Source organism: Eumetopias jubatus, unplaced genomic scaffold (genome assembly GCF_037043125.1).
Source record: "Eumetopias jubatus isolate StellerSeaLion01/CBP00866 unplaced genomic scaffold, mEumJub1_p1.0 scaffold_3, whole genome shotgun sequence".
NCBI classification, from domain to species: Eukaryota; Metazoa; Chordata; class Mammalia; order Carnivora; family Otariidae; genus Eumetopias; species Eumetopias jubatus.
The window spans coordinates 114,093,350-114,117,407 of record NW_028274809.1 but is presented as its reverse complement, the minus strand read 5'-3'; the positions used below and the strand labels follow the sequence as shown (position 1 = coordinate 114,117,407).

Sequence of the window (24,058 nt, the reverse complement as noted above, 5' to 3'; positions counted from 1 at the left end):
CATGCATTTGTTGTTACTGCTGCTGCCCTGGGTTGTAGAAAGCACATGGGCACAAGCAACACAGACTCACAGTCAATGAGGAAACAAATGTGACTGACGTTTAGGGGTGTCCTATCTCTTAATGTATTTTCCAGATTTTCAGCTGAGGGTTTTCATGCCATGGAGTGGCCATTTTAGAAGCTGCCACGCATATAGTCCTGCATCTTAAAATCTTAAGGGGATTTTCCTATATAATATCCTTCAAAACAAAAAAAAACCTCGTGATTTAAAATTTTTAAATTTAATTCTCAGCAAGATTAGGTAAACTTGAAATTATTTTGAGTAGAGTAGTAGGGAGTGTTTTCAAGCACAGAATACTGTCCCAAGGCCTATTATATACAGATATATATATAATCCAGCATGGAGCCCAACGCGGGGCTTGAACTCAGGATCAAAACTGAGCTGAAATCAAGAGTTGGACACTTAACCGACTGAGCCACTCAGGCGTCCCCAAGTCCCTTTATAAGCACAGAAAAAAGTAATCTGTCATCACAACATAGCTACCTTGTTACAGAGGATTAAATTACATACGTAATTATGGAGTAGTTCTTTAACAGAATCTAAAATAGTATTACATAATAACAGATACTAAGACATTTCCTTTATGCATACCTGTGATTATTCTGTAAAACCTCTTTTCTAACTCTGAAAAATTCTTCAGTGTTTTGTTCAACACGCTCAATTTTGCATCTCAAAGCTCGGTATTTGGCAAGGGATGGGGGGTTGGGTTTGAACAAATTAGTTTCACAGACATTAACCATGTCTCTTATTAGCTGTAGATGGAAATAATACAAGATGTTAGAATCACTATATATCAAAATATTTAGCACACGTTACACTTTCTCAAAAAGACTGGAAAAATAAGATTTCCCCCCCCGAAGTCTTTTTTTAAGGTTTTATTTTTAAGTAATCTCTACACCCGATGTGGGGCTTAAACTCACAATCCAGGGATCAAGAGTTGCATGCTCCACTGACTGAGCCAGCCAGCACCCCTCCCCCAAAGTTTCTGATCAATATGTAAATAGCACATTAAAGGTAATACCTTTCTTATATATTGTGCCCTCAGGGGTGGCATAATATACTATAATAATAATAGCGTACATCAGGATAGCACATCATTGTTGATTAAGTGTTTTCTGGTACATTGTTCCTCTAATCCACACTACAGCACTGGTCTTATTAGATCTTATTGTCCTCATTGTATAGATGGGGAATGTGAGGTTCTGAGAAGCTGAATTAATTGCTCAAGATTCCACAGCAAAGAGGGGGTAGTGACTAAATAGGAACGCACATCATCAGAATTCAAGTCCATTTCTGTTAGCAAAACTTCAAGAAGCATGTTCTGTATGCCAGGCATTGTTTCAGGTTTGAACCATACAAAAATGAGTAAGACATGGTTGTCTTCTCTGAGAGGGAACCTAAGTATACTTAGTATACCCATAGGTCATGGAGCTTGGAGGAGGGAACATAGCTCCTACATAATCTGAATTACGTTTATTATAGGGATGTATTGCTTTTACCATCTTTGAGATGAAAGAGACATTGACAGGGGAGCCCTATCTTGCCTGCCACACATCTTTATGACCTCAATGTGGGGAGGGGCTAACTGTAATTCAAATACACCAGCCATAAAAGAAAAGACTGATACATTTTTCTATATAAAAGTAAAAAATTTCTATATGGTAAAATAGAACAGGTCAACCAACCACCCCAAATTCACCATAAGCAAAGTAAAACAAAACAAAACGAAATATAGAAAATATCTGCAACTCATATCCCAGATGAAGCTCCCTAACTTATTAAGAGGTCCTAAAAATCATGAAGAAAAATAACAAGATCCAAAAGAAAAAGGGCCAAAGGAAATAAATAGACAGTTCACAGAAAAAAAAAAAAACACATAGACTAAATATAAATCCTGTAACGCAGAGGTCACTTCTCATCCATAAATTTGGTAAAGTCTAAAAATTTGACAAATACACTTGGTAAAACTCTAGGAAATAGAAAGTCTCGTTCACTGATAGTGGGAGGGCAAATAGTAGATCCTTTATGAGGGAATAAGACAAAATCTATCACAATTACAGATACATTGATCCCATAAGCCAGCACTTCTACTTCTGGGATGTATCTCAGAGACACTCCTTGCAGCTATGACATGACAAATATTCAAGCATATTCCCTTTGGCATTGTTTGTAGTAGCAAAGTCTGGAAACAATCCAACTGTTTGGCATTAGGGAATGCCCATATCATGTGGTGAATGAGGATGCTTTCTATGTACAGGATATGTTAAGTGGGAAAAATGGGTGCAGAACAGCAAAGATGGTATACAACTTTTTATGTAAAAAAAGAGGAGAGGAATAAGTATATATGTGCATATTTATAGTTATTTGTATAAAGAAACTGCAAAGACAAGACACTAATAAAAATGGTTATCTAGCGAGTTGGGGAGTTGGAATGGGTGGAGGAGGGGCAGGGTAGAATACAGATTACTCTGAGTATACCTTTTAAAACATAATTTTGACTTTTGAATAATACAAATGTATTACCTATTGAAAATAAAAAAGTTAAATGAAAAAGTATTTGGATGGGCACTACATACACCTTCTCAATGAGAGAACCAGCAACTGAGGTTCTTAACGTTGGGTGGTAGGCAAATCATGAAACTAAATTTGGAAGGCTCCTTTATCATCTCATTTATTGGTTCATCTCATTTGTTGATTCTTCACTTATTTTGGATTACAGATGCCTCCAGGAATCTGTTGAAAGCTATAATTTCCCTCAAACAGGCGATATTTCATACCTATGAACTCTTTTGCAGTCTAGGTCATGGATTTCTGATCTTGTCCCAATTCCTTCATGCACAGATGAGGCAACTCAGAGCCAGGGAGTGACTTGGTCTCATCTAAGGTGAGGGGGACACTGGGGCTGCCTTCCTGCTTTCCTCTTTGCTAACTGAGCCCTGCTCCCTCCCCTACAGCTCAAGGGAGAGGGCCCATTTCTGCAGAGTCAGTAATTCCACTCTCCTTGCCAGTGACTGGCTTAGGAATGCGCATGTGACTCAGTTGTGAGCAAAGACCTTACCAAAGAGTCTACAGGGCCAGGGGAGCTTGCCCTAAGAGACAAGAAAAGAAATACTCTGGTTGTGATGCTATAAACAACTGCAGCTGTGAGGTCATGAAAGGTGAGCCAGGCTGAGAGGGAAGCTAAGTTTACAGGAAGCACAGAAATGGAAAGAAGCTGGGTCCTCATTGATAATTCTACCTCTAAGTGACTGGACCAGCAGCCACCCTACAGCTGGCTTCTTGTTACACAGGGTGGTAAGTGTCCTCATTGTTTAAGTCAATGACAGCTTTCTGTTTCTTTTGCAAAAAGAATCCTAACTCATCTCCTTGAGATAGGGAAATTGAAGAACTCCATAAAAATCTGCTTTTGTTCCTTTTCCTGTTTCTATTCTTGCTAGGACCTCCACTTTACACATGCCTGTGATGCAAATGGAGTTATGTCCTCTAGATTTCTCAAGAACAGATAACATCTAAGGAAGGACTAGGTGAGAATGAACTAATGAAGCTATCTTAAGAGCATTCCAGACCACCAGAACTAGACATCTCCACAAGAAGACCCCCTGGCTCCAAGGAATAACACCTGGGCCCTTTGTTCTAACCAGTTCCTGGGTGCCAGACCATGATCCTCAATAAAAACCCCAGGCCCCAAGCAAAGATCTCCTTTCCTTTCTGAGTCTCCCAAACACTGTCTGTACCTGTTCTCTCTCTCTCCCTTCAATAAACTCTGCCATCACCTCCCGCTGGCCCCCGTTTGATCTCTATCCCGTGAGCAGCCAGGGACCCTCTTGGCTGGTCCTGTGAGACCCCCTCTGGGTCCTCAGACCTGACCTGATATAGAAAATTACAGTGTAGCAATTCTAAATATATCTGCCTTTGTACTACTATTCCAACACATTCATGTTTGGGAACATGGTTCAGATAACTTCCATAAGGACCCAAGGCATTCTAAAATGGCTCAACATTTATTTTTGAGCCAACTTTTGTGATTCAGGGCTACCTTATTAATCAGATTTGAAAAGATCCTTCCCCAACATATTTTAAATTGAATTCTGTATTTCAGGGATTCACCTGGCAGAGGTCCTCTTTCTTAGCCAATAGTCTCAGGGTCATTTTTTCAGTTGTTGTACCTTTGTGAGGTATTAATCTGTAGAATTCAGTCATCATTTTTTGCAGTTGTTCTTCTGTTTCTCCGTTTTTCAATGCTGCCTTTACTAGAAGGAGAACTCCTTCTGCCTTGCTCACCTTTAAATGGAGGACAATATATGCTTATTAAAGTTGATTCTTGACCATCAGAGAGAAAGTGAAGGAATGTGCCTAAAAGCAACTAAAATAGTTGTTAGATATGTCACAACTATTAGTTTTCTACTGGACACCAGCCGTAAAACAGATGCCATGTTTACAGGAGATGTATCTCAGTTGTGATGCCGCCTCCATAAGAAATCTTCCAAAATCGGGCTCAGCTTAACTACAGGAAAAAACCAGAGCCTTAAATATCTGTATCTGTGTATCTACATCCATACCTACATCTACAACCATATCTATAGCTACAACTGCATCTCCATATCTGTCTATATTCACAGAGAGAGGAATACTAATGCAACCACAGGAGACTTGCTTTTCACACAAGAAGTTTAGAAAGCTGTCAGAATCACACTAGGAACAAAATCCAGCAGAACATGTTTCTAATTACATAAGTACTGTTTGGACTTCGCCCCAGAAAATCTTTTTCTCCCTGAAATAAATTAGTTTAGTTCCACAGAGGGAAACTGTATTATTTTACTATGACAATGCAGTTGTACAGGTTGTACCATTGGGAATATTTTCTTTCATCTGCTCTTTCCATCATACAAAATTAAGGACAGTATTTTTTGGAAGGCTGCAAGCATCCCTAGCCTTTCCCTAACATGGGTTACAAGTTACAAGACTGTGAAGCAGTGGCTCTGAAGTGGACGAGCGTCTGAGCATCTGACAGGACCAAGAGCAACGCTGTCTCTCAGGCCTGCTAAGCACCTTGTGACCTAAAGGAGCAGGCCTCCCAATGAGCCGGCACCAAAAATTGGAGCTTGGAGCAGCTCTTGGGTCTGACATTTTATATAGATAAGAACATCTAGTTTTCTTGGAAGCTTGTTTTCCCCTCAGTGCTCTCAGTGTTCCCTTTTTCCAAGGTAAGAAAAAGCACGCCAGGAATGCATCCAGGAACAGCTGGACCGGCACCCAGACACACGTGGTATTATTTAAGCCAGAAAGCAGGTTTGTCATAATAGAGGTTCTGCTTCAAGGGCACGCGTGACTCACGTCATTGAGACTAATCCTGTTCACAGGCTTGAGAAGCATGTGCTCCAGGTGGCCGAGAGCTTCCGCCCAAACCATCTCCACCAAATCGCTCACTTCTTTGCTCAGAGTGCTTGAATTTATTACCTCCTCCAAAAGCAACTGCAACAAAGTTAAAAAAAAAAAAGTGAAAAAGAAACCAACAAAAGGTTTCATTGGTGGGTTGATTTAAAGCTGAGAGGAAAAGAGGCGAGAGAAGAAATAATCGCAGCCAAGGAGAGAGTCACAGGCAGCCAAGTGACTGATAATTCTCTGTACCTCCACTTCCCCCCACACTCTCTTTATTTCCCCTTTCTCTCCTTTACTCCCACTTTATGTGTCCTTTTGCCTTTTCCTTCCCTCTGTAAGCTTTAGGCCTGCAGTGATATCAAAGTTTAAGTGGCATTAAGGGTTAAGGACCCCTGATTCTTGGCCTAGGTTATAACGGAATCTTTGAAAGCCATGGGGGTTTGTTGCTAGAACAAGCAGGAAATTTTGTGGCTCATCCTAGAACTCACTCCTCACCCGGTTTCCACACCTGCCTGTGAGTTTACTTTTCTTGTTCTCCAACTCTTCTCTCTTGCCAGGCTTTTATTTGTCGTAAAGAAAACACTTCTATTAAAAATATTCAGTCAATCACACAAAATAGCACACAGAAATCAATCTTACTGCTTGCAGTTTTTCAGATGCTAATTGGGTTGCTTCGGGTGTAAAATGTTCTCTTAGCAGAAATCCTTGTTTCTTCAGCTCTTCAATGTAATTTTTGTAGTATTCACTCGCATCTGCAGAGGTTTTCTTTACAGAGAACTTTCTAGTCTGTGAATTATAGTGTGGAGCAAAATGTTAGGATGTGAGGATACAGTCACTTATTAACCTATGGATCTTTATTGAACACCTCCTATGTACCATGGGGAAACGGAATGTAAATAGGGCATTGGATCCCTGCCATGAAGGCATTGATTAACTAGTTTTTTCAAAGAATTACTTAAATCTTCAATTCTTCACAAAACTGCCTAACACCTGAAAGTAAGGGGAGAAAAGCCTGAGCAGGCGCAACAGGCAGAAGAGACGCATTTGATACATGGGAGAGTCACTCAAACGTCTGTTCAGAGATTACATACTGTTACTTTACATACTAGTCTAATTAGCTTTGAAGACTGGCATTCAAGCTTTTTGGGAAATGAGGAAAATAAATCAGGGGAGAGGAAGAAAAGAAAAATACCTCAGAAATGAGGTACTGTTAGGGACAAGCACACAGTCAAAATGAAATGACAGCTACCAGCAAGGAGAAAGGCAGGAAAGCTCTTAGTCATGCAAATAACATAAACGCACAGGGCAAGGTGTCCTCTGGATAGGCACAAACCGCCTCCTTCCTTCCAACCTGCCTGTGGATGTGGCATTTGCCTGCTTTTCCTGGAAATCCTTGCTCCTGTTGTGAGCGGTTGTCCCAAAGTTATTAACCTCAGAGAATATGGGAAGTCCAGCCCCAGCTGGGGCCTGTGGGTGTTGGCTAAGCCCCTGGCTCTGGAGTGGGGAAGGGGGGGCGAGCCAGACTCTCCAGGACACCATGACCCGCCCTCCTGAATTGGCGGCTACAGGGAGCCTCTGGAACGTGGAGAAAAGAAGCATATCATGTTCCAATTACTCCATTTAAGAAGGTAGAGTTTAACATAATTTTGGAAGATTTCCACAAAATGTTTTTGTATGAGAGAGGCAAGCTAGAAAAGCCTCTTCTGCAGGACAGCTCTTTCAGTGTTGGTTAAGCGAGGATAATTTCTATCAAAGCAGACTCACCCGAGGAGCCCTCTATTTGCCTTCTCAGACTCAGGCTTGCCAAGGGAGGCAGGTACCCAGGAAGAGTAGTAAGCAGGAAGGGACACGGTGGCATATTCAGCCTTAGAGTTTTCTTTTTCAGTAAAGAAAAATAATTATAACACGTTCTATCATGGTTTTCAACTTGATGTTTCCTTACTTTTTATCCACACAACTAAACCCTCCACAAAATACAACATACATTTTTGGGGTAAAAGGTTAACAAAACCCTTTCTCCTACTTAGACACATTTGACTTGGATTAACTTTTTGTATCTGTTCCCAAAATTGCTTGGGTAATAGTGACTTCTCATTAATAAATCAGGACTGGGAGTTCAATGAATGAACCATAAATGATAGGTGGGAGACCTGACCCTTGGGTTTCCCTGAAAGCAGTGTCGTAAGTAATGGGCACCTCCCTTAAAGACATCTTGAACCTAGGCCCATGTTACAACAGGTATGGGCTACTGTGGGTGGGCTTCCAAGTCAGATGGATCTTGTACCCACCTGAGGTGAGTCTCCCTCCTGGCACCAGAGCTGACACCTCCAGTGGGGGCAAAGCCAGAAGGATCCAGAGCCTGAGTACAATGCTGTGAGGACCAATCCTACTGAGGAGCGCCTGGGTGAGGAGGTGCTAGGTTTCCTGCCTGTAAATCTGTCTGGACAGAAGACAGCGTGGCAGCGTTTGCTTTGAATTTTAGGTATTAGTTCTGAATTTATTTTTGTTTCATAATAGTTTCAGGTTGGAACCATGGCCTTGACTTGAACATGACCTAACATAAAAGTCTCGGCCTCTGCAAAGCCTTCCTTGCTGTTCTGTCCCAGTGGATTACAGTCATGAATGTGTAGTTTCATCCCTGGTGGTGATCTTTGAGGGGCAGGGTTTGAAGTAATTTTTATCTTTGGCCTCCAGTAGATCAGCTGGTACATAGTAGGTACTTAACTAAGTGTGTGAACAGATTGCCTTTAGCAGAGTATACTTTAGTCAAGTTCCCACAAGTGATCCAGCACAGGAGCAGGAGGCCTACATGCCTTGCACCCAGTGACTATTTCTTTTTTTTTTTTTTTACATTTTTTTTAATTTTATTATGTTATGTTAATCACCATACTTCATTAGTTTTTGATGTAGTGATCCATGATTCACTGTTTGCGTATAACACCCAGTGCTCCATGCACTATGTGCCCTCCTTAATGCCCATCACCAGGCTAACCCATCCCTCCATGCTCTTCCCTCTAGAACCCTCAGTTTGTTTCTCAGAGTCCATAGTCTCTCATGGTTCGTGTCCCACTCCGATGTCCCCCCCTTCATTTTTCCCTTCCTGCTATCTTCTTATTTTTTCTTTTTTTAACATATAATGTATTATTTGTTTCAGGGGTACAGGTCTGTGATTCATCAGTCTTACACAATTCACAGTGCTCACCATAGCACATACCCTCCCCAATGTCTATCACCCAGCCACCCCATCCCTCCCACCCCCTACCACTCCAGCAACCCTCAGTTTGTTTCCTGAAATTAAGAATTCCTCACTATTTCCTTTTAACAAGAAAGAATCCTGTGCTGTTCTAGTCAGAGCACTGCTCTCACCCTCCTCCCCTCACCTGCCATATTCCAATGGAGAACATGTTCCTACCCTTCAAAATTATTTATCAGGTAAAAAAGGTTAACAGATTGGCGGGTTCATTGACCAATGTTAAGGAAACTAGGTATGAACAGAGTGGATAAACACACAGGAATCAATATAAAGATCATTACTTTGCGGTGCCTGGGTGGTGCAGTTGGTTAAGTGTCCAACTCTTGGTTTTGGCTCAGGTCATGATCTCAGGGTTGTGAGATCCAGGTCTGCACTGGGCTCTGTGCTCAGTGCAGAGTCTGCTTAAGACTCACTCTCCCTCTCCCCCTGTCCCCTACTCTCTCTCTCTCTCTCTCAGGTAAATAAATAAATCTTAAAAAAAAAAAAAAGATCATTACCGTGAGGCCACTGGCCAAGAGGAAATGTGCGGATATGAGAAAGGCAGGGTCCTCGGGATCCTGGGAGCTCTGCAGTTCTAGCACTGCCACCTCCTTACCTCCCTCTGCCCCGATCTGGAAAATAGGTTGTTCCTTCAGAAGCTGCATCCATTCAATAACAAACCACACACACCATTTAAAAATGCTGATTATAAAACTAATACTAGTTCATTTGGAGATATAATTTGGAAAATACAGCAAGTATAAAGAAAATATAAAAATTACCTGAAGTCATACTACAGATATATAATTACTATTAATATTTTGGTATATTTCTTGCTGGTATTTTTACTATAGATATATCTGTATATGTTTAAACTGTACCACTTTTTATATTTTCTTTGTCACAGAGGAAATGTTATTTCCAAGTTACATTTTATTAAAATATCTAAAATATACAAATGGAGCATCATTTTGAATGCTAGGGTTTTCCCTTATATGATACTGGAGAAATAACTTCCTCTTTTTCTTTTTAATGAACAGTGATGGAAATTCAGCATGATGTAAATACTTGCTGTCAAATGTAAATACTACTCTTAAAAATACAAGAAACTGTTAATAAACAGGGAGGAGGTCTTTACTTTTAAAGTCATGTTAATATTTTGTACTCTATATTTTTATTATGAGCATGTATTACTTTTATAATAAAAACACTAAAAATTTAATTATTAAATTTTAAATATAAAATTTCTTGATTATTAAAATCAGCTTTTATATTAAGAAATATTTATTCAGGATATGCACAATTTTCCAAAACATCGAGAAAATTATCAAGCAGGAAAAGTAATCAGAAGACACTCAGTTTGTTTTTGTTTTTTAATACAAATCAGACTCTTACCTTTTCCAAGGTGTTATATTTTGCAACTTCGAAGTCTTGTGAAAAACAAGGAATTTCAACAATGTCTTTATAAAACCTGAAATTTGTATAATAAAATTTTAACATTAAAATGGACTTTTAGACGAAACAGAATTTTCATAAAATGTTTCTCAGAAGTCTCCTAATTGCATACAAAATACATTTTAAGTCCCTAATCTCCTCAGAGGCTCTGAAAATAGTTAAAAATTCTCATGTAATGAGCTGGATTCCTCCCTTGCATAACTCTAGAGCTCTGATGCCAAATACTGAGTGTCTACACTGGAAGGTGGGTGGCATGAAGCAGAAGCAGAGGCATAAGAGAAGCAGGCCAGGGCACTGGAGAAAGCATTGATCCTAGCAGAGGCAAGTGACCTGCGCTCTCCTGGGTTCTCATCCTTAGAAGCCGGGTCACTCAGACAGGCTCACACCAGAGACTCTCGTACTACAGTCAACCCCCTCCCCCGCTAAAACAAAGGTGTCAGATTTCTCATAATCTGTACTTTCATTTTTGATATTTGTTCTGTCTTTTAACACTACTATTAACAAATAAAATAAGGCTCAATGTGATGCTTAATTGACATTACACTTTTGGGTATGCTTTACGAAGCCATATAGAAATGTAGCCTCACATACTCCATTTGCAGAAGGTTGTCACTATTTCCATTTTTTTGACCTATTAGGTAGGGAGTAAGAACAGTCTCAAGTCTAAAGCCTTCTCGGTAAGGTAGCAGGTTAAGCAGACTACCCACATCTCATCTCCAGTGCCTTTTCTTTTTTAAAATCAATCTAACAATTATGTTCACTCTTATATAATACTAACATGGAAATAATTATCACTATACTAGTTGAAGTAAAAAGTCTTAAATAAATAAAAGCCTAGAATTAGAGAAGCAAGATAAATGAAAAAAGTACAAAAACCATGATGTATTAAAAGCATTTTAAAACTGTGTTTGACCATCTGACTTCAGCTCAGGTGGTGATCTCAAGAGTCATGGGATCAAGCCCTACATTGGGCTCCCCGCTTATCGGGGAGTCTGCTTGTCCCCCTCCCTCTCCCTCTGCCCTTCATCCCGCTTGTGCTCTCTGTCTCCCTCTCAAATAAATAAATAAAATCTTAAAAAACAAAAAACAAAAAAACCTGTGCTTGAGGTTTCAAAACATTTTGCAAACTGAGTCTTAATGATCAGAAGTATATTACTCTGGGGACACCTGGGTGGCTCAGTTAAGCATCTGCCTTCAGCTCAGGTCATGACCCCAGGGTCCTGAAATAGAGTCCTGCATCAGGCTCCTTGCTCAGCAGGGAGCCTAATTCTCCTTCTGTCTGCTGCTCCCCTTGCCTGTGCTCTCTCTCTCTCTTTAACAAATAAATAAAATCTTTTAAAAAATAAAAGTAGATTACTCTGTGAATTCCACAATGTTTTCCTTCTCCATGGAGTTGTCCAGGGATAGATCATCTGTTGTCACCTCTAGAACAAAAACAAAACACTTGTTTACTACTCAAAGATTTATTAAAATTATTAACAATAAATCCTGGAATTTTTAAGATTCTTGAATATAGGTCATACTTACCATGCTATTCTTTTCTTTTTTTAAAGATGTCCTTAAATTAGCTATAGTAATTGGTAATCTAAGGATAGTACAAGTGGGACAAGAAGAAGGTAAATTAAAAGTAAAAGATAGTAAGAATATATTATAATTCTATTTTAATAGGATTGTGAGGAGAATTCTAATGTTATCTGTATTATTTGAAACTCATTGATGGATATTCAATTTCAAATGGAATTTTTCTCTTCAGAAGATTATGGTGAGCATAGTTATGAAATGCATTTCTAGTATGCTGCAAGGTCAGAATGAGTTCCCCAGTGCCATCATGTCACAAATGAAGGACGTGAGGAGTTCTTGTTCCTATGTGAAGCCAAGCAATTTTTGCTTCATATTTTTCTTTTAAGAGAAGCGTAACACTGTCTATAGCATTATGATATATAGGAATAACTTCTTTTATGCAAGAATTTCTTTCCAGTTTTAATTATGCTATCAAAATTTCAAAGGGTGTCAATGTATTTGCAGTAATTCTGAATCTGACTGTATCACTCTGGATGTTGAAAAACATTTTCAATGTAAAAGAAGTTTACTATCCTGCCTATTTTGTTTTAGGTACCATTTTCTGAGAGCAAGAAAGTCTGATGACAGCATTTTTGGACAATCATTTACATAAAGAGGCTGCACCACACCAAAACATTGATTTCTAAAACTATTATAAATAATACAATTTATACATACAATATGATACCTAACATATATCAGGTGCTTACTGTAGATTATTATTTATCAGAATTGCTTCTTTTTGATATGTCTCATGAGAAGGGCATTTCCCTATATCCAAAGGCTTGCTTCTTGACCAGATTCCAAAATAAAATCTGGGTTTATAAAGGAGATATGTTTCCTTTCGAGAGATCATCTTTGGGAAAGAACTTCTTTAGCAAAAGGCTAGTCATAAAATTTCCAGTCATTAAGTTGTGGTGATAATTTTTTAACACAAAGTTTCTTCTCCCTCCCAGATAAAGTTACAAATCAGGTTTTCTGAGATTATCGGTGTTTTTGTAGTCTTTTTGAATCTGATCACACTACATTGGATATTGAGAAATCTATTCCTATTGCTAAAGTAGTTTTTGTCCTTCACTATTTGGCTGCCCATTTTCTGAGATAAGGAGTTTAATAATTTTTGTAATATGTCTAGACAATCCTTTGACTGCCTTTGATAAACCAAAATGTTTACTATAGCACCTATAATATATTAAGTGCTTGATATAAAATACTTACCAGAACAGCTTGCCTTCTGACAAGAAGGTGGTGTGATGGCCTTATTAGGATCATAATTCATTATGTCCAAGAGCCTCCTTTCTTTGATAGAGTTCCATATAAAATCTGGGTTTATAATATGGATATGGTTCTTTTGGATAGACTTCAGTTGATACTGGCTCAGAACATCAGCATTGTCTAAGATTATATGTGTGCACTTAGAAAAAAAAGAATCAATTCATTAAGTACTTGTAAAAACAAAATCTAAATAAATTACTTGCATCTGTAGTTTTCAAACTTAAAAGTCTTTTTTTTACTAAGTTCAATTAACCAACATCATTAGTTTGTGATGTAGTGTTCAATGATTCATTAGTTGTGTATAACACCCACTTCTCATCAGATAACATGCCCTCCTTAATGCCCATCACCCAGTTACCCCATCTGCCCACCCTCCCTTCTGCAACCCTCAATTTGTTTCCCAGAGTCCAGAGTCTCTTATGGTTTGTCTCCCTCTCCAATCTCTTCCCTTAGTTTTCCTCCCTTCCCCTATGGTCTTCCACGCTATTCCTTATGTTCCACATATTAGTAAGATTATAAGATAATGGTCTTTCTCTGCTTGACTTATTTCACTTAGCATAATCTCCTCCAGTCCCATCCATGTTGATGTAAAAGTTGGGTATTCATCCTTTCTGATGGCTGAGTAATATTCCATTGTATATATGGACCACATCTTCTTTATCCATTCATCTGTTGAAAGATATCTTGGCTCCTTCCACAGTTTGGCTATTGTAGACATTGCTTCTATGCACATTGGGGTGCATGTGCCCCTTCTTTCACTACATCTGTATCTTTGGGGTAAATACCCAGTAGTGCAATTGTTGGGTCATAGGGTAGTTCTTATTTTAACTTCTTGAGAAACCTCCATACTGTTTTCCAGAGTGGCTGCACCAGCTTGCATTCCCACCAACAGTGTAAGAGGGTTCCCCTTTCTCCACATCCTCACCAACATTTGTTGTTCTCCTCTAGGATTTTGATGGATTCCTATCTCACATTTAGGTCTTTCATCCATTTTGAGTTTATCTTTGTGTATGGTGTAAGAGAATGGTCCAGTTTCATTCTTCTGCATGTGGCTCTCCAATTTTCCCAGCACCATTTATTGAAGAGACTGTCTTTTTCCATCGGATATTCCTTCCTGCTTTGTTGAAGATTAGTTGACCATAGAGTTGAGGGTCCATTTCTGGGCTCTCTATTCTGTTCCATTGAGCTATGTGTCTGTTTTTGTGCCAGTACCATACTGTCTTGATGATTACAGCTTTGTAATACAGCTTGAACTCCGTAATTGTGATGCCTCCAGCTTTGGTTTTTTTTTCAACATTACTGCGGCTATTTGGGGTCTTTTCTTATTCCACACAAATTTTAGGATTGTTTGTTCCAGCTCTGTGATTAAATTCTCAAAGCCTTTCTTCATGGGCTATTAGTTGTTTCTTCTCTCTTTTCCTCAACTTCCTTCCTTTCCATCAGTCTGTCCACTAGATCACTTATTCTCTCTTCTGCCTCACTGACCCTAGCTGGTAGAGTATCCAATTTAGACTGCATCTCATTTATAGCATTTTTAAGTTCAGCCTGATTAGATTTCATTTCCGCCCTTAGAGATTCTGTATTGTCATTTATGCTTTCTTCAAGCCTAGCGCTTAACTTTATAATTGCTATCCTGAATTCTATCTCTGACATCTTGCTTATATCCATATTGATTAGCTTTGTGGCACAGAACATTGTCTCTGGTTCTTTCCTTTGTTGAGAGTTCTTCCTTCTAGTCATTCTGCCCAAGGACAGATGGATGAGTGAATGAACAGGGTCCAAAATAGCAACCACGACCCAAGCAAAATGCACCCTAGAAAAAATCCAAAGAGGTCAGACACCACCATAGAAAAGCAAACAAAGCAAGATGAACCAAAACGATAAAAAAAAAAAAGGGTGGTGGAGAGAGACTATAATCTCACAGGGTGGACAAAGCAGGTGATCTTGTTCCTGATTGAATTTTGGTCTCTGTGTTAGAAGACACTACATCCCCAAATTGCAAGGAAAGCAAAGTTTATATACATATATAAAATTGGATAGAGTGACAAAAGGACTAGAATGAGGCATAAATCTATAAAATATAGATTTGAGAAAAAAGTTAAAAAGCAACTTAAAAACATAAGTTGGTAAAATAAGAATCTAGTTGAAACGAGGAAAAGATAAAAAAAAAAAGAAATGTAAAATTTTAGACTGAAGGATAAACGAGTCATGAGGAAACACCTGGTGCTCAATATATTATTTTCCCCTGGCTCTGGGGTTTTAAAGTCTTGTAGGATCCATAAGCTTGTTATCCACCTGTTCTTAGGTCTGTCTTCTGGGGGAGGGGGGATGGGCTCAAGGTGAGCTGATCGTCCGTGTGGCTTTTGTTCCCTGGTGGCTTTCCGCACTTCTTCAGAGGGTCAGAGCAAAAATGGCCATGCCGGGATCTCTGGCCCAGAACCGCAAGATCATGGTCCCCCTTCTTCAACAAACCCTCCAGGTCAAACCATCACCACTTCTGTGTGCACCAAACCCACAGACTCTGCAGTTCATCGCCACTGCAATTCTCCGGGGGGGCATCCCCGGTGCCCCACAGCGACACTTCGCTTTGTGTCTTTGCGACTGCAAGCGGTTGTGGGCTCATGCACACCCTGCTCCGCTGCTGCCAGGTCACAGCTGAGTGCTGTCCTACTATCCTTTCTGGGGCCATCGCTGCCCTGACAGCTATTGCCCAGTCGTGGGCACAGCCTCTCTGTGTGCCACACCCCACACGATCTGGCAATTCGTGTCCACTTCAATTCTCCCTGGTGGCGTCCCAGGGGCCCGAGAGCCTCATTGCACTTTGTGTCTTTGCGACTGTGAGTGGTTGTGGGCTCACGCATGGACCCTGCTCCATTGCTCCCAGGTAATGGCTGGATGCCATCCTACTTTCCTTTCTGGGGCCACTGCCATCCTGAGAGCTGTTGCCCAGTTGTGGGCACAACCATTTTGTCTCTCCCAGGGGATGTTAAACAGCCCGCATGTTCCAGCCTTTTTTAGGGTGCTCAGGAAAAAAGCAGTCTCCCTATCGGCCCGGCTCATGGTTTATGGTGACCAGAGCTGAGAGTCCCTTCTGGGCTCGCTGACCATAACCAGTTTCCCCGCTCCACTGCTTGGGCACTCTATCGGATCAGGCACCCCCATTCTTTCTGTGTTTCCTGGGATCCTGAGACCACAATGACCCACCTAGAATTCTGCTCTTTTCATCCCCTGTGCCTCTTTAAGAAAGGGATGTCTCTCACTGGAGCAGATTTCTAAGAGTTCTGATTTTGCACTCCAGTGTTATAAAACTTTCTGGCAGCTGGCTTATGGAGGATCCCTCCCCACTCCATTTATCTTCAGATATTTCCCCACAGATTCACAATTCCACACCTCCTACCTTGAGAAAAGCAATCGTTTTTCTGCTTGTAGAGTTCCAGATATATATATTCCAGGCTGAATTTGTGTGTGTTCAGAATGGTTTCATAGATATCCAGCTAAATTCAAGGGACCAGATAAAACGAGGTCCCCTATTCTGTTGCCATTTGCCTCCTTCCCCTAGAATGCCCACCTTTAAAAGTCTTGATAGTAATCTTTCTCAGATTTCTAAAACTCTTACAAATAATTTTAGTTAAATGAAAGTTTAAAAAAATCAACAGTTTTTAAAGAATATGGGTAGGGATATACCATAATTGATTAACCAACCCTAGAAGTTATTTCCAAATTTTCACTCCTTTAAACAATGCTGTGCTGAACATCTTCATGTACACATATTTGTACACTTGTTTAATTGTTTTCTTAGGAGTGGAACAAGAGATTCAAAAGGTATCCATTATTTATTGAATTTGTTAAGTTGTAATTTTACGAATCTATTTTGGAATAAATAGTATATGCACATTGTAGAATATCTACAAAGTAAAATAATAATAATAAATTAACATATGTTGTACCATTGTTCCCAGTTCATCTCCCCAGAGGCATCTGTTGTAACTTGTTTCTGGAATATCCTTCTAGAGCTATTCTATGCATAGGCAACACACATATAAGTACACACCCCTATTTTTAGTCACAAATGGCAGCGTACTAAACATGCTGTTCTGAACCTGCTTTTCCACTTAACAATTCATCTTGGAGCTCATTCCTCAACAATATATACATAGCTGTTTCCATTATAATACCTGGTATGCACATTTCAAAAGTTTATATACATTGGCAACATAACTTCCAAAATGTTTACACTCACAGTATGTGGGAATTTCTGAAAATGAGAGACGATATTGGCATTCTTACCCAGAAGATAAACTGAGAAGGTATAACCAGCCTGAATTATTCATCCATCCATAGAAATGGTGAAACAGGCAAGTGAGGAAAGCTGTATAATAAGGGATGTATATACAGTTCTGCCTAAACTGGAGGTGAACAGGGACATTCCATCTCTGATAATCACAGGCAAACTACTAAATGCCAGAGAGCACCCAGGATCTAGCTGGAGTTGAACATACTTCACAGAACAAACCAAACTCATGGCCAGCAAGCCCCAGGGCTATGGTCCAGGAAGGGGCAGGCTAAGCCACCAATCTTAAACTGTCAGGCTTACAATTCATTTCAAGAGAGGGAAAGTAGCTTCTTTCGGCCTTTAAATAAACAAAACAAGCAGTACAAGATGAGTTTACGATACACATTTTTCTTTGTCCCCTGAGTCACACTATACCGGTGACGCTCAGGGTTGACATACTGGTGAGTGATTAGATAGAATGCTTTTTGCAAATGCTGTACACCATTACTTTTCTCCTTTGAAAATAGATTTGGCTGGTCTGAAATTATTTCTGTTTAGGTCTTCAGCTGTACTCTAATAACCTCAGATTCACAAGGTGTAATGGAGAGAAGGTGGGACGTGTGGTTTTCCCTCCTCTGCCTTTCTCCAGCCCAACTTCCCTGTTGACGATGTCACAATTTCACCTGCCTTCAGTGACTTTCTCCTGTGGCCAATTTTCTCTGCTTATCCTTCTAACCATGACCTGTTCTCCCTTTAAAAAAAAATTATTAATTTATTATTTTAAGTAAGCTCTATGCCCAGCATGGGGCCTGAACTCAAGACCCCGAGATCAAGAGTCACATGCTCTTCCCACTGTGTCAGCCAAGTGCCCTGACCTACCCTCCCTTAATACACAGTATTTATCACACAGTTCTTAGAAAATTTGCAAATACCTGAGGATTTAATAAAAAGGAAAAATTTCCACCATTCTCCTTAATGTCATTTTGTAGCTTTTTCTTCTGTTGACGAGGTAAGTGCTTGACTTTCAAACAGAAGGTACAATTTGCAAAGATCCTTACAGTCATCCTGTAGGAAAAAAAAGTCAAGTCATAGTTTTAAAGGATTCTCAATGGAATATCACTCAGTCATCAAAAAGAATGAAATTTTGCCATTTGCAACGACATGGAGGGAACTAGAGGGTATTATGCTAAGCAAAATCAGTCAGAGAAAGACAAATACAATATGATTTCACTCATATATGGAATTTAAGAAACAAAAAGGAAGAACATTGGGGAAGGGAAGGAAAAATAAGATAAAAATGGGGGGCGGGGCAAACCATAAGAGACTTAAAAAAAAGATTTTATTTATTTATTTGAGAGAGAGGATCTCCAGCAGACTCCACGTGGAGCACAGAGCCCAGTGCAGGGCTCGATCCCAAGACCCCAAGATCATGACCTGAACCAAAACCAAGAATCAGATGCTTAACACCTTTTGTGTCCACACATACAGCTTGTCAACACACATTTCAGTTGGAGAAGTAGGAGAGAACAAGAGGCAGGATGGGACTTGCAGTGCATAGGAGACATGCGTAATTGTGTAGCCGTCAGGGGGTGGAAAAAAAAAAAAAGCTCACGCCTTGGGAGGGGGTCTGACAATCTGCATCTGCGTCTGCGTATGCAATGGCTCCTGGGAGCATTGCCTCCAGTGATATCTCAACCTCCTCAACGTCCTCAACCTCCTTGCCCTCCACAGTGGGGTCGTCCTGGGTGTCTGAGTCTGAAAAGCTAGTTGGTTCCCAAGCATAAGAGGAAAGTCCAACCCAAGAAGACACCATCATGACAGCCCCCAGGAAACTCAGTGAGGCCAAGGAGAAGGTCCCCAAGAAACCGAGAGGCAAAGAATGACCCTCCCAACCCAGGCGAGGTGAAAAGGGGAACCAGGAAGCTGCGAGAGGTGAGGACGGCTCCTCCCAAAGCAGGTGCAGCCAAGGAGAAGGCTCCCAAGAAAGGCGGCCCAACCAAAGACCAAGAGGCAAGAGCGAGTGAGGCCAGAAAGGCCTCCCAACAGCCAGACAAGGCCACATGGGCCCCTCCCAGTGCCACCGGGCCCAGTGGGAAGTCAAAGGTCAAAGGCAGAAGGAAGAGCCAGGGTTGTGAGGCCCACAGGAAAACAAAAGCTGGGAGTCGGAGTGCAAAACCCACGGTCCCCAAGGCCAAGAAGGGTACTGCTTCTCCAGCCAAAAAGAAGGAAAATCACGTCCCTAAGGAGGTCGTTGCCCATGCGGCCAAGGTGGGGCCCAAAGCCAAGGCCACTGCTCTTCCCAGGGCTGGTGGGTCTAAGATGGTGCCTGAACCCCTGGCCAGGAAGACAGAGGCCCCCAAGGGCCCAAGGAAGCTGGACTTGCCCACCAAGGCCTCATTGTCCAAACTGGCCAGTAGGAAGGCAGAGGCTGAAAGCTAGAGCTGGGGTGGAGACACGGAGATCTTGCTCGAGTTTTTATTCCCCAACATACCGTCACTCTATTTATTTCATTGTAATCTATTTATCAATAAAGGCTTTTTTCCCCTCAAAAAAAAAAAAAAAAAAAAGCCACCCAGGCACCCCAGCCATAAGAAACTCTTAACTATACGGAACAAACTGACAGTTGCTGGAGGGGAGGTGGGTGAGGAGATGGGGTGACTGAGTCATGGGCATTAAGGAGGGCACTTGATGTAAGGAGCACTGGGTGTTAGATGCAAATGATGAATCACTAAATTGTACCCCTGAAAGTAGTAATACAGTGTATGTTAATGAAACTGAATTTAAATAATAAATAAATAAACCACATTATAATAAAATTCTGGTGAGTCTGTGAAAAAAATAAAATAAAATAAAGGATGCTTTTTTCAGTGAATATAAATGACAGTGAATTCAAAATTGTTCTACATGCAAACTGTGGGAAGCTGGGCATTATTTTACAAAGACATACTGCAATCATTTTTAACAAAAATTGAACAGTGATCAAACTTGCAATAAGTATATTGGTTTTAGAATCATTTCTAGTTTTATGGCTGATACTATGGCACTCCAAAATACTTCGGTATAGGCTCATGCTATACATCTTAATGGAAATGTATAGATTTCAGTTACAGATCAAGTGTGAGGTTTAAGAACATAGAAGCCTTTATTTCTAAATTAAAAATAAATATTATGTGATAGTGAAACCACAGATTTTTATATATAATTCTATAAAATCAAAAAGACCCATTAGTCCCATTAGTTATGTGGGTTTCTGTTAAGGCATTCTAGAGAAAAAATTGATCAATTAGTAATAAAAATATACAACTTATGTTTAAGTGGAAACATATCTGTATTTTAATTTGATTTCTTTTATTGTCATACTTTCCCACATATAGAAAGGAATTACTTCTAAGAAAAATGGGCATATTTTGAATGGAAAGACATTTATAGGTATTCAACAATAAACTAATAAATGGTGAGATACTGGATTTAATTCACAGTAGCTATTTGTCAAATTTTAAAAACTGGAGTCATCTCTAATAGGTTCCCCCAAATAAGGTGGTGTTTCACAGAAAGCGGCTCCCACGTCTGACTGAGTGAGGCAAGTAGTTGTCAGGAACCTACAGGGCCCAGCTTCCTAACCACATGCCCAGAGTTCGTGTTCCTCCTTCAGGTCCCCCTGCCCCTGGAATGCCCAGTTCTCCCAGGCTGGAGTCCCTGTTCTAGTCTCCTTGCCTGAGCAATGGTGCCCATTCTTCAAGGCCCTGAAGGAAGTCTATATGAGGACCACCCCTAATTTAGGACAAAATGACCACTGCCTTCCCAATGTGTGTACCTCAGGCACCCCAGATTTGCCAAATCCACAACCTTGGCCTACCCCTGTTCTCCTCTTGGTAAGTGGCTGCTGGGTGTTGCTGGCTGCTCAAGCCACTGGATGCTACCTGTGATTTCTCCCCATCTTACCCCCTTTGGCCATCAGCATTTCCTTCTCACAGCAGATGCAATCAACACACTTTCCCCATCTCCTCTGTCACCCTGGCCCCCATCAGTGGAGACCTAACTTCCTCTCCCACTTCTGCTCCTCTCTGCCTCTAAGTTCCTCTACACTGTAGCTTGGGTAAACTTTTTTTTTTTTTTATGTTTCAAGTGAAATTCAAATTTCTTACCACGGTTCAAGGCCTGGCCTCTCTCCACAGCCTCCTCCTGCACCTCCCTCTCACTCTGCCCTTGTCATACTGGCTTTTTCTCCAGGTTGGCAAAACTCCAAGTTGGGTCCTTAGGGCCTTCACACATGCTGTGCCTTCCCCTGGGACACTTCTCCCTATCCCCACCCCACACTTAGGACCTGAAGTATCTGTTCAGTAAATGAACAAATTAGGGGTTCACATTTTTTTTTCTTATGATGTCTGGTTAAACTGAAGTCTCTTGATCTAACTCTGCCTTTCCATAGCATTAATACTATGTATTGTCTTTTACATTTGAATTGATTCATACTTACCAGGGTTTATAGATGAGAGAGATGCTGGGATGGAAACCATGAAAGGTATCACACTGTTATTTAGATTAATTGATCTATCTTGTTTTTAATTTCTGACAGTAAATAAACAAACAAACAAAACACAAAACACTAAAACTCTAATGAATCTTTAACAATTCAGGACAGTCTCTATGTAATGTACCCTGCCTATGTTGGACAAGGAAGGCTGAAGTGGGAATGGATACTCAGATCCACCTCTCTAGACCTGTCCTGGATGTGTTCTTAAGTCCTCTGACCTGGTCTTTTAAAAAATGTTTTGTTTTGTTTTGTTTTTAAGATTTTATTTATTTATTTGACAGAGAGAGCACAAGTAGTCAGAGCGGCAGGCAGAGGGAGAGGGAGAACAAGGCTCTCCGCTGAGCAGGGAGCCCGATGTGGGGCTCCATCCCAGGACGCTGGGATCATGACCTGAGCCATCCAGTCGGTGGCTCAGTCGGTTAAACATCTGCCTTCGGCTCAGGTCATGATCCTGGAGTCCCAGGATTGAGCCCGGCATCGGGCTCCCTGCTCAGCGCGGAGTCTGCTTCTCCCTCTGACCCTCCCCCCTCTCACGCTCTCTGTCTCCCATTCTCTCACTCTCAAATAAATAAATAAAATCTTAAAAAAAAATGTTTTCTAATAGAGAAGTCATTCATGCCCATCTTAGAAAATTTGGAAAATTCAGAACTGCATAACAGCAGCAAAATAATCTCAAAACCTAGAGGTCATGTTAACAATTTCTTTGGCCTTTTCTTCCAGGCCTTTTTTTCTGTGTGTATGTACTGTAATGGACTATATTATTATCAAAATTGAAATCACACCATATTCATAATATCTATCTTGCATTTTATGTTAGCATTTTGTCTTTAGCATTAAATCATTAATTATTCTTGGAAAACATTTTTAATAGAGGCTATCTTAGATATGTATCATAAATGAACTATTTCTATTGTTGGGCAATCAAATTACTTCTAAATTTTGGTATCAATAACAAAGCTATAGGTATGCCTCGGTAGCTCAGTTGGTTAAGCATCTGCCTTTGGCTCAGGTCGTGATCCCAGGTCCTGGGATCGAGTCCCACATCAGGGTCCTTGCTCAGTGGGGAGACTGCTTCTCCCTCTACCTGCTGCTCTCCCTGCTTGTGCTTGCTTGCGTGCTCTCTCTCTGTATGACAAATAAATAAATAAAATCTTAAAAAAAAAAACCCACAAAGCTATGGGGGTATCTGGGTAGCTCAACTGGTTATGTGTCTGACTCTTGGGCTTCAGGATCAGCTCAGTGGGGAGTCTGCTGAAGATTGTCTCTCCCTCTCCCTCTGTGCTCCCCCTCTTCTCTCAAATAAATAAATCTTTCAGAAAAAAAAGCTATGATGTACACTCTTACATATAAATCTTTGTTTGCAATTCCAATGATTGTCTTAGAAAACAGTCCTGAAATCCTAAACAATACTGAGTAAAAGAGCTTAAATAATTTTTATTCTTGTTAAATTATATTACTTTTCAGTTTTGCTTAAATTTCCTAGGAAAGTAATATGAATTTGTCTTTCTAAAAAATAACTTCTCTCCCAAAGTAGGTTAACCAGTATGAAGAAAAATAAAGAGCACCTACAGTGCTGGAAATGTTCTAAACTAGATTATGGTGATGATGCACAACTTATTAAAAATCTTTGAATCATACAATTAAAATGGGTGAATTTAATGGTATGTAAATTATATCTCAGTAAAGTGTTTTAAAAAAGCACAATCCCTCCATTGAGAAATTTTGAGATTTCTTTCAATATCTTTGATATTATTCTTTCCTCTATCAATATATTTTATAAATTATTTTAATAAAAATATGTTATTTGTGGATATTATTTATTGAATTTTATTGCCAGTTTCTTTCATCTAACTTTTAATGAGAATTTGCCCAATATCACTAAATAGTCTTTGAAAATATTCGTAGAGGCTATGTGTAATTTAACTCTTCCCCAAGTCATCAGATATTTGGTTACTGAAAATTGTTCATTATTCTAAATATACTTTGCGGAAAATGTTTTATTCATATATTTTTGGCCAAATCTCTGTCACTGTTTCCTTAGAATAGATGGTCAGAAGTGGAATTACTGAGTCAAACAGTGTAGATAATTTTTAGCCTTTATTTTGGTGGTAAAATGTACCTCACATAAAATTTACCACTTTAACCATTTTTAAGTCTATAGTTCAGTGGCATTGTTGTGAAGCCAAAGTATAAAGGAACATTTTAAACAACTCCCTGGCCCATTCTTAACAGCTGAGGCCCTGTAGGAGGTAGTGAAACTAACACTCAAATACTGTGAAATCTCAAGTCA

The 24,058-nt window shown here is 40.1% G+C and overlaps 1 protein-coding gene and 1 pseudogene across 4 annotated transcripts in view; one reads left to right on the top strand and one right to left on the bottom strand.

Moving 5' to 3' along the window:
* The window catches only part of PARP4 (poly(ADP-ribose) polymerase family member 4), a 109,198-nt gene that overhangs the window by 83,685 nt on the left and 1,455 nt on the right, over window positions 1-24,058 (bottom strand). For all 4 annotated transcript variants that reach the window (XM_028105053.2, XM_028105012.2, XM_028105034.2 and 1 more), the window contains exons 2-10: window positions 18,167-18,299; window positions 12,905-13,100; window positions 11,484-11,550; window positions 10,067-10,142; window positions 9,190-9,303; window positions 6,079-6,225; window positions 5,395-5,532; window positions 4,168-4,341; window positions 652-812 (exon numbers count right to left, since the gene is read on the bottom strand). In XM_028105053.2, coding sequence (XP_027960854.1) covers window positions 652-812; window positions 4,168-4,341; window positions 5,395-5,532; window positions 6,079-6,225; window positions 9,190-9,303; window positions 10,067-10,142; window positions 11,484-11,550; window positions 12,905-13,100; window positions 18,167-18,298 — 1,205 coding nt within the window. In that variant the 5' untranslated portion in view covers window position 18,299. The remainder of the gene's footprint in view (window positions 1-651; window positions 813-4,167; window positions 4,342-5,394; window positions 5,533-6,078; window positions 6,226-9,189; window positions 9,304-10,066; window positions 10,143-11,483; window positions 11,551-12,904; window positions 13,101-18,166; window positions 18,300-24,058) is intronic.
* Window positions 18,798-19,673, top strand: LOC114212023 (histone H1.8 pseudogene; annotated as a pseudogene).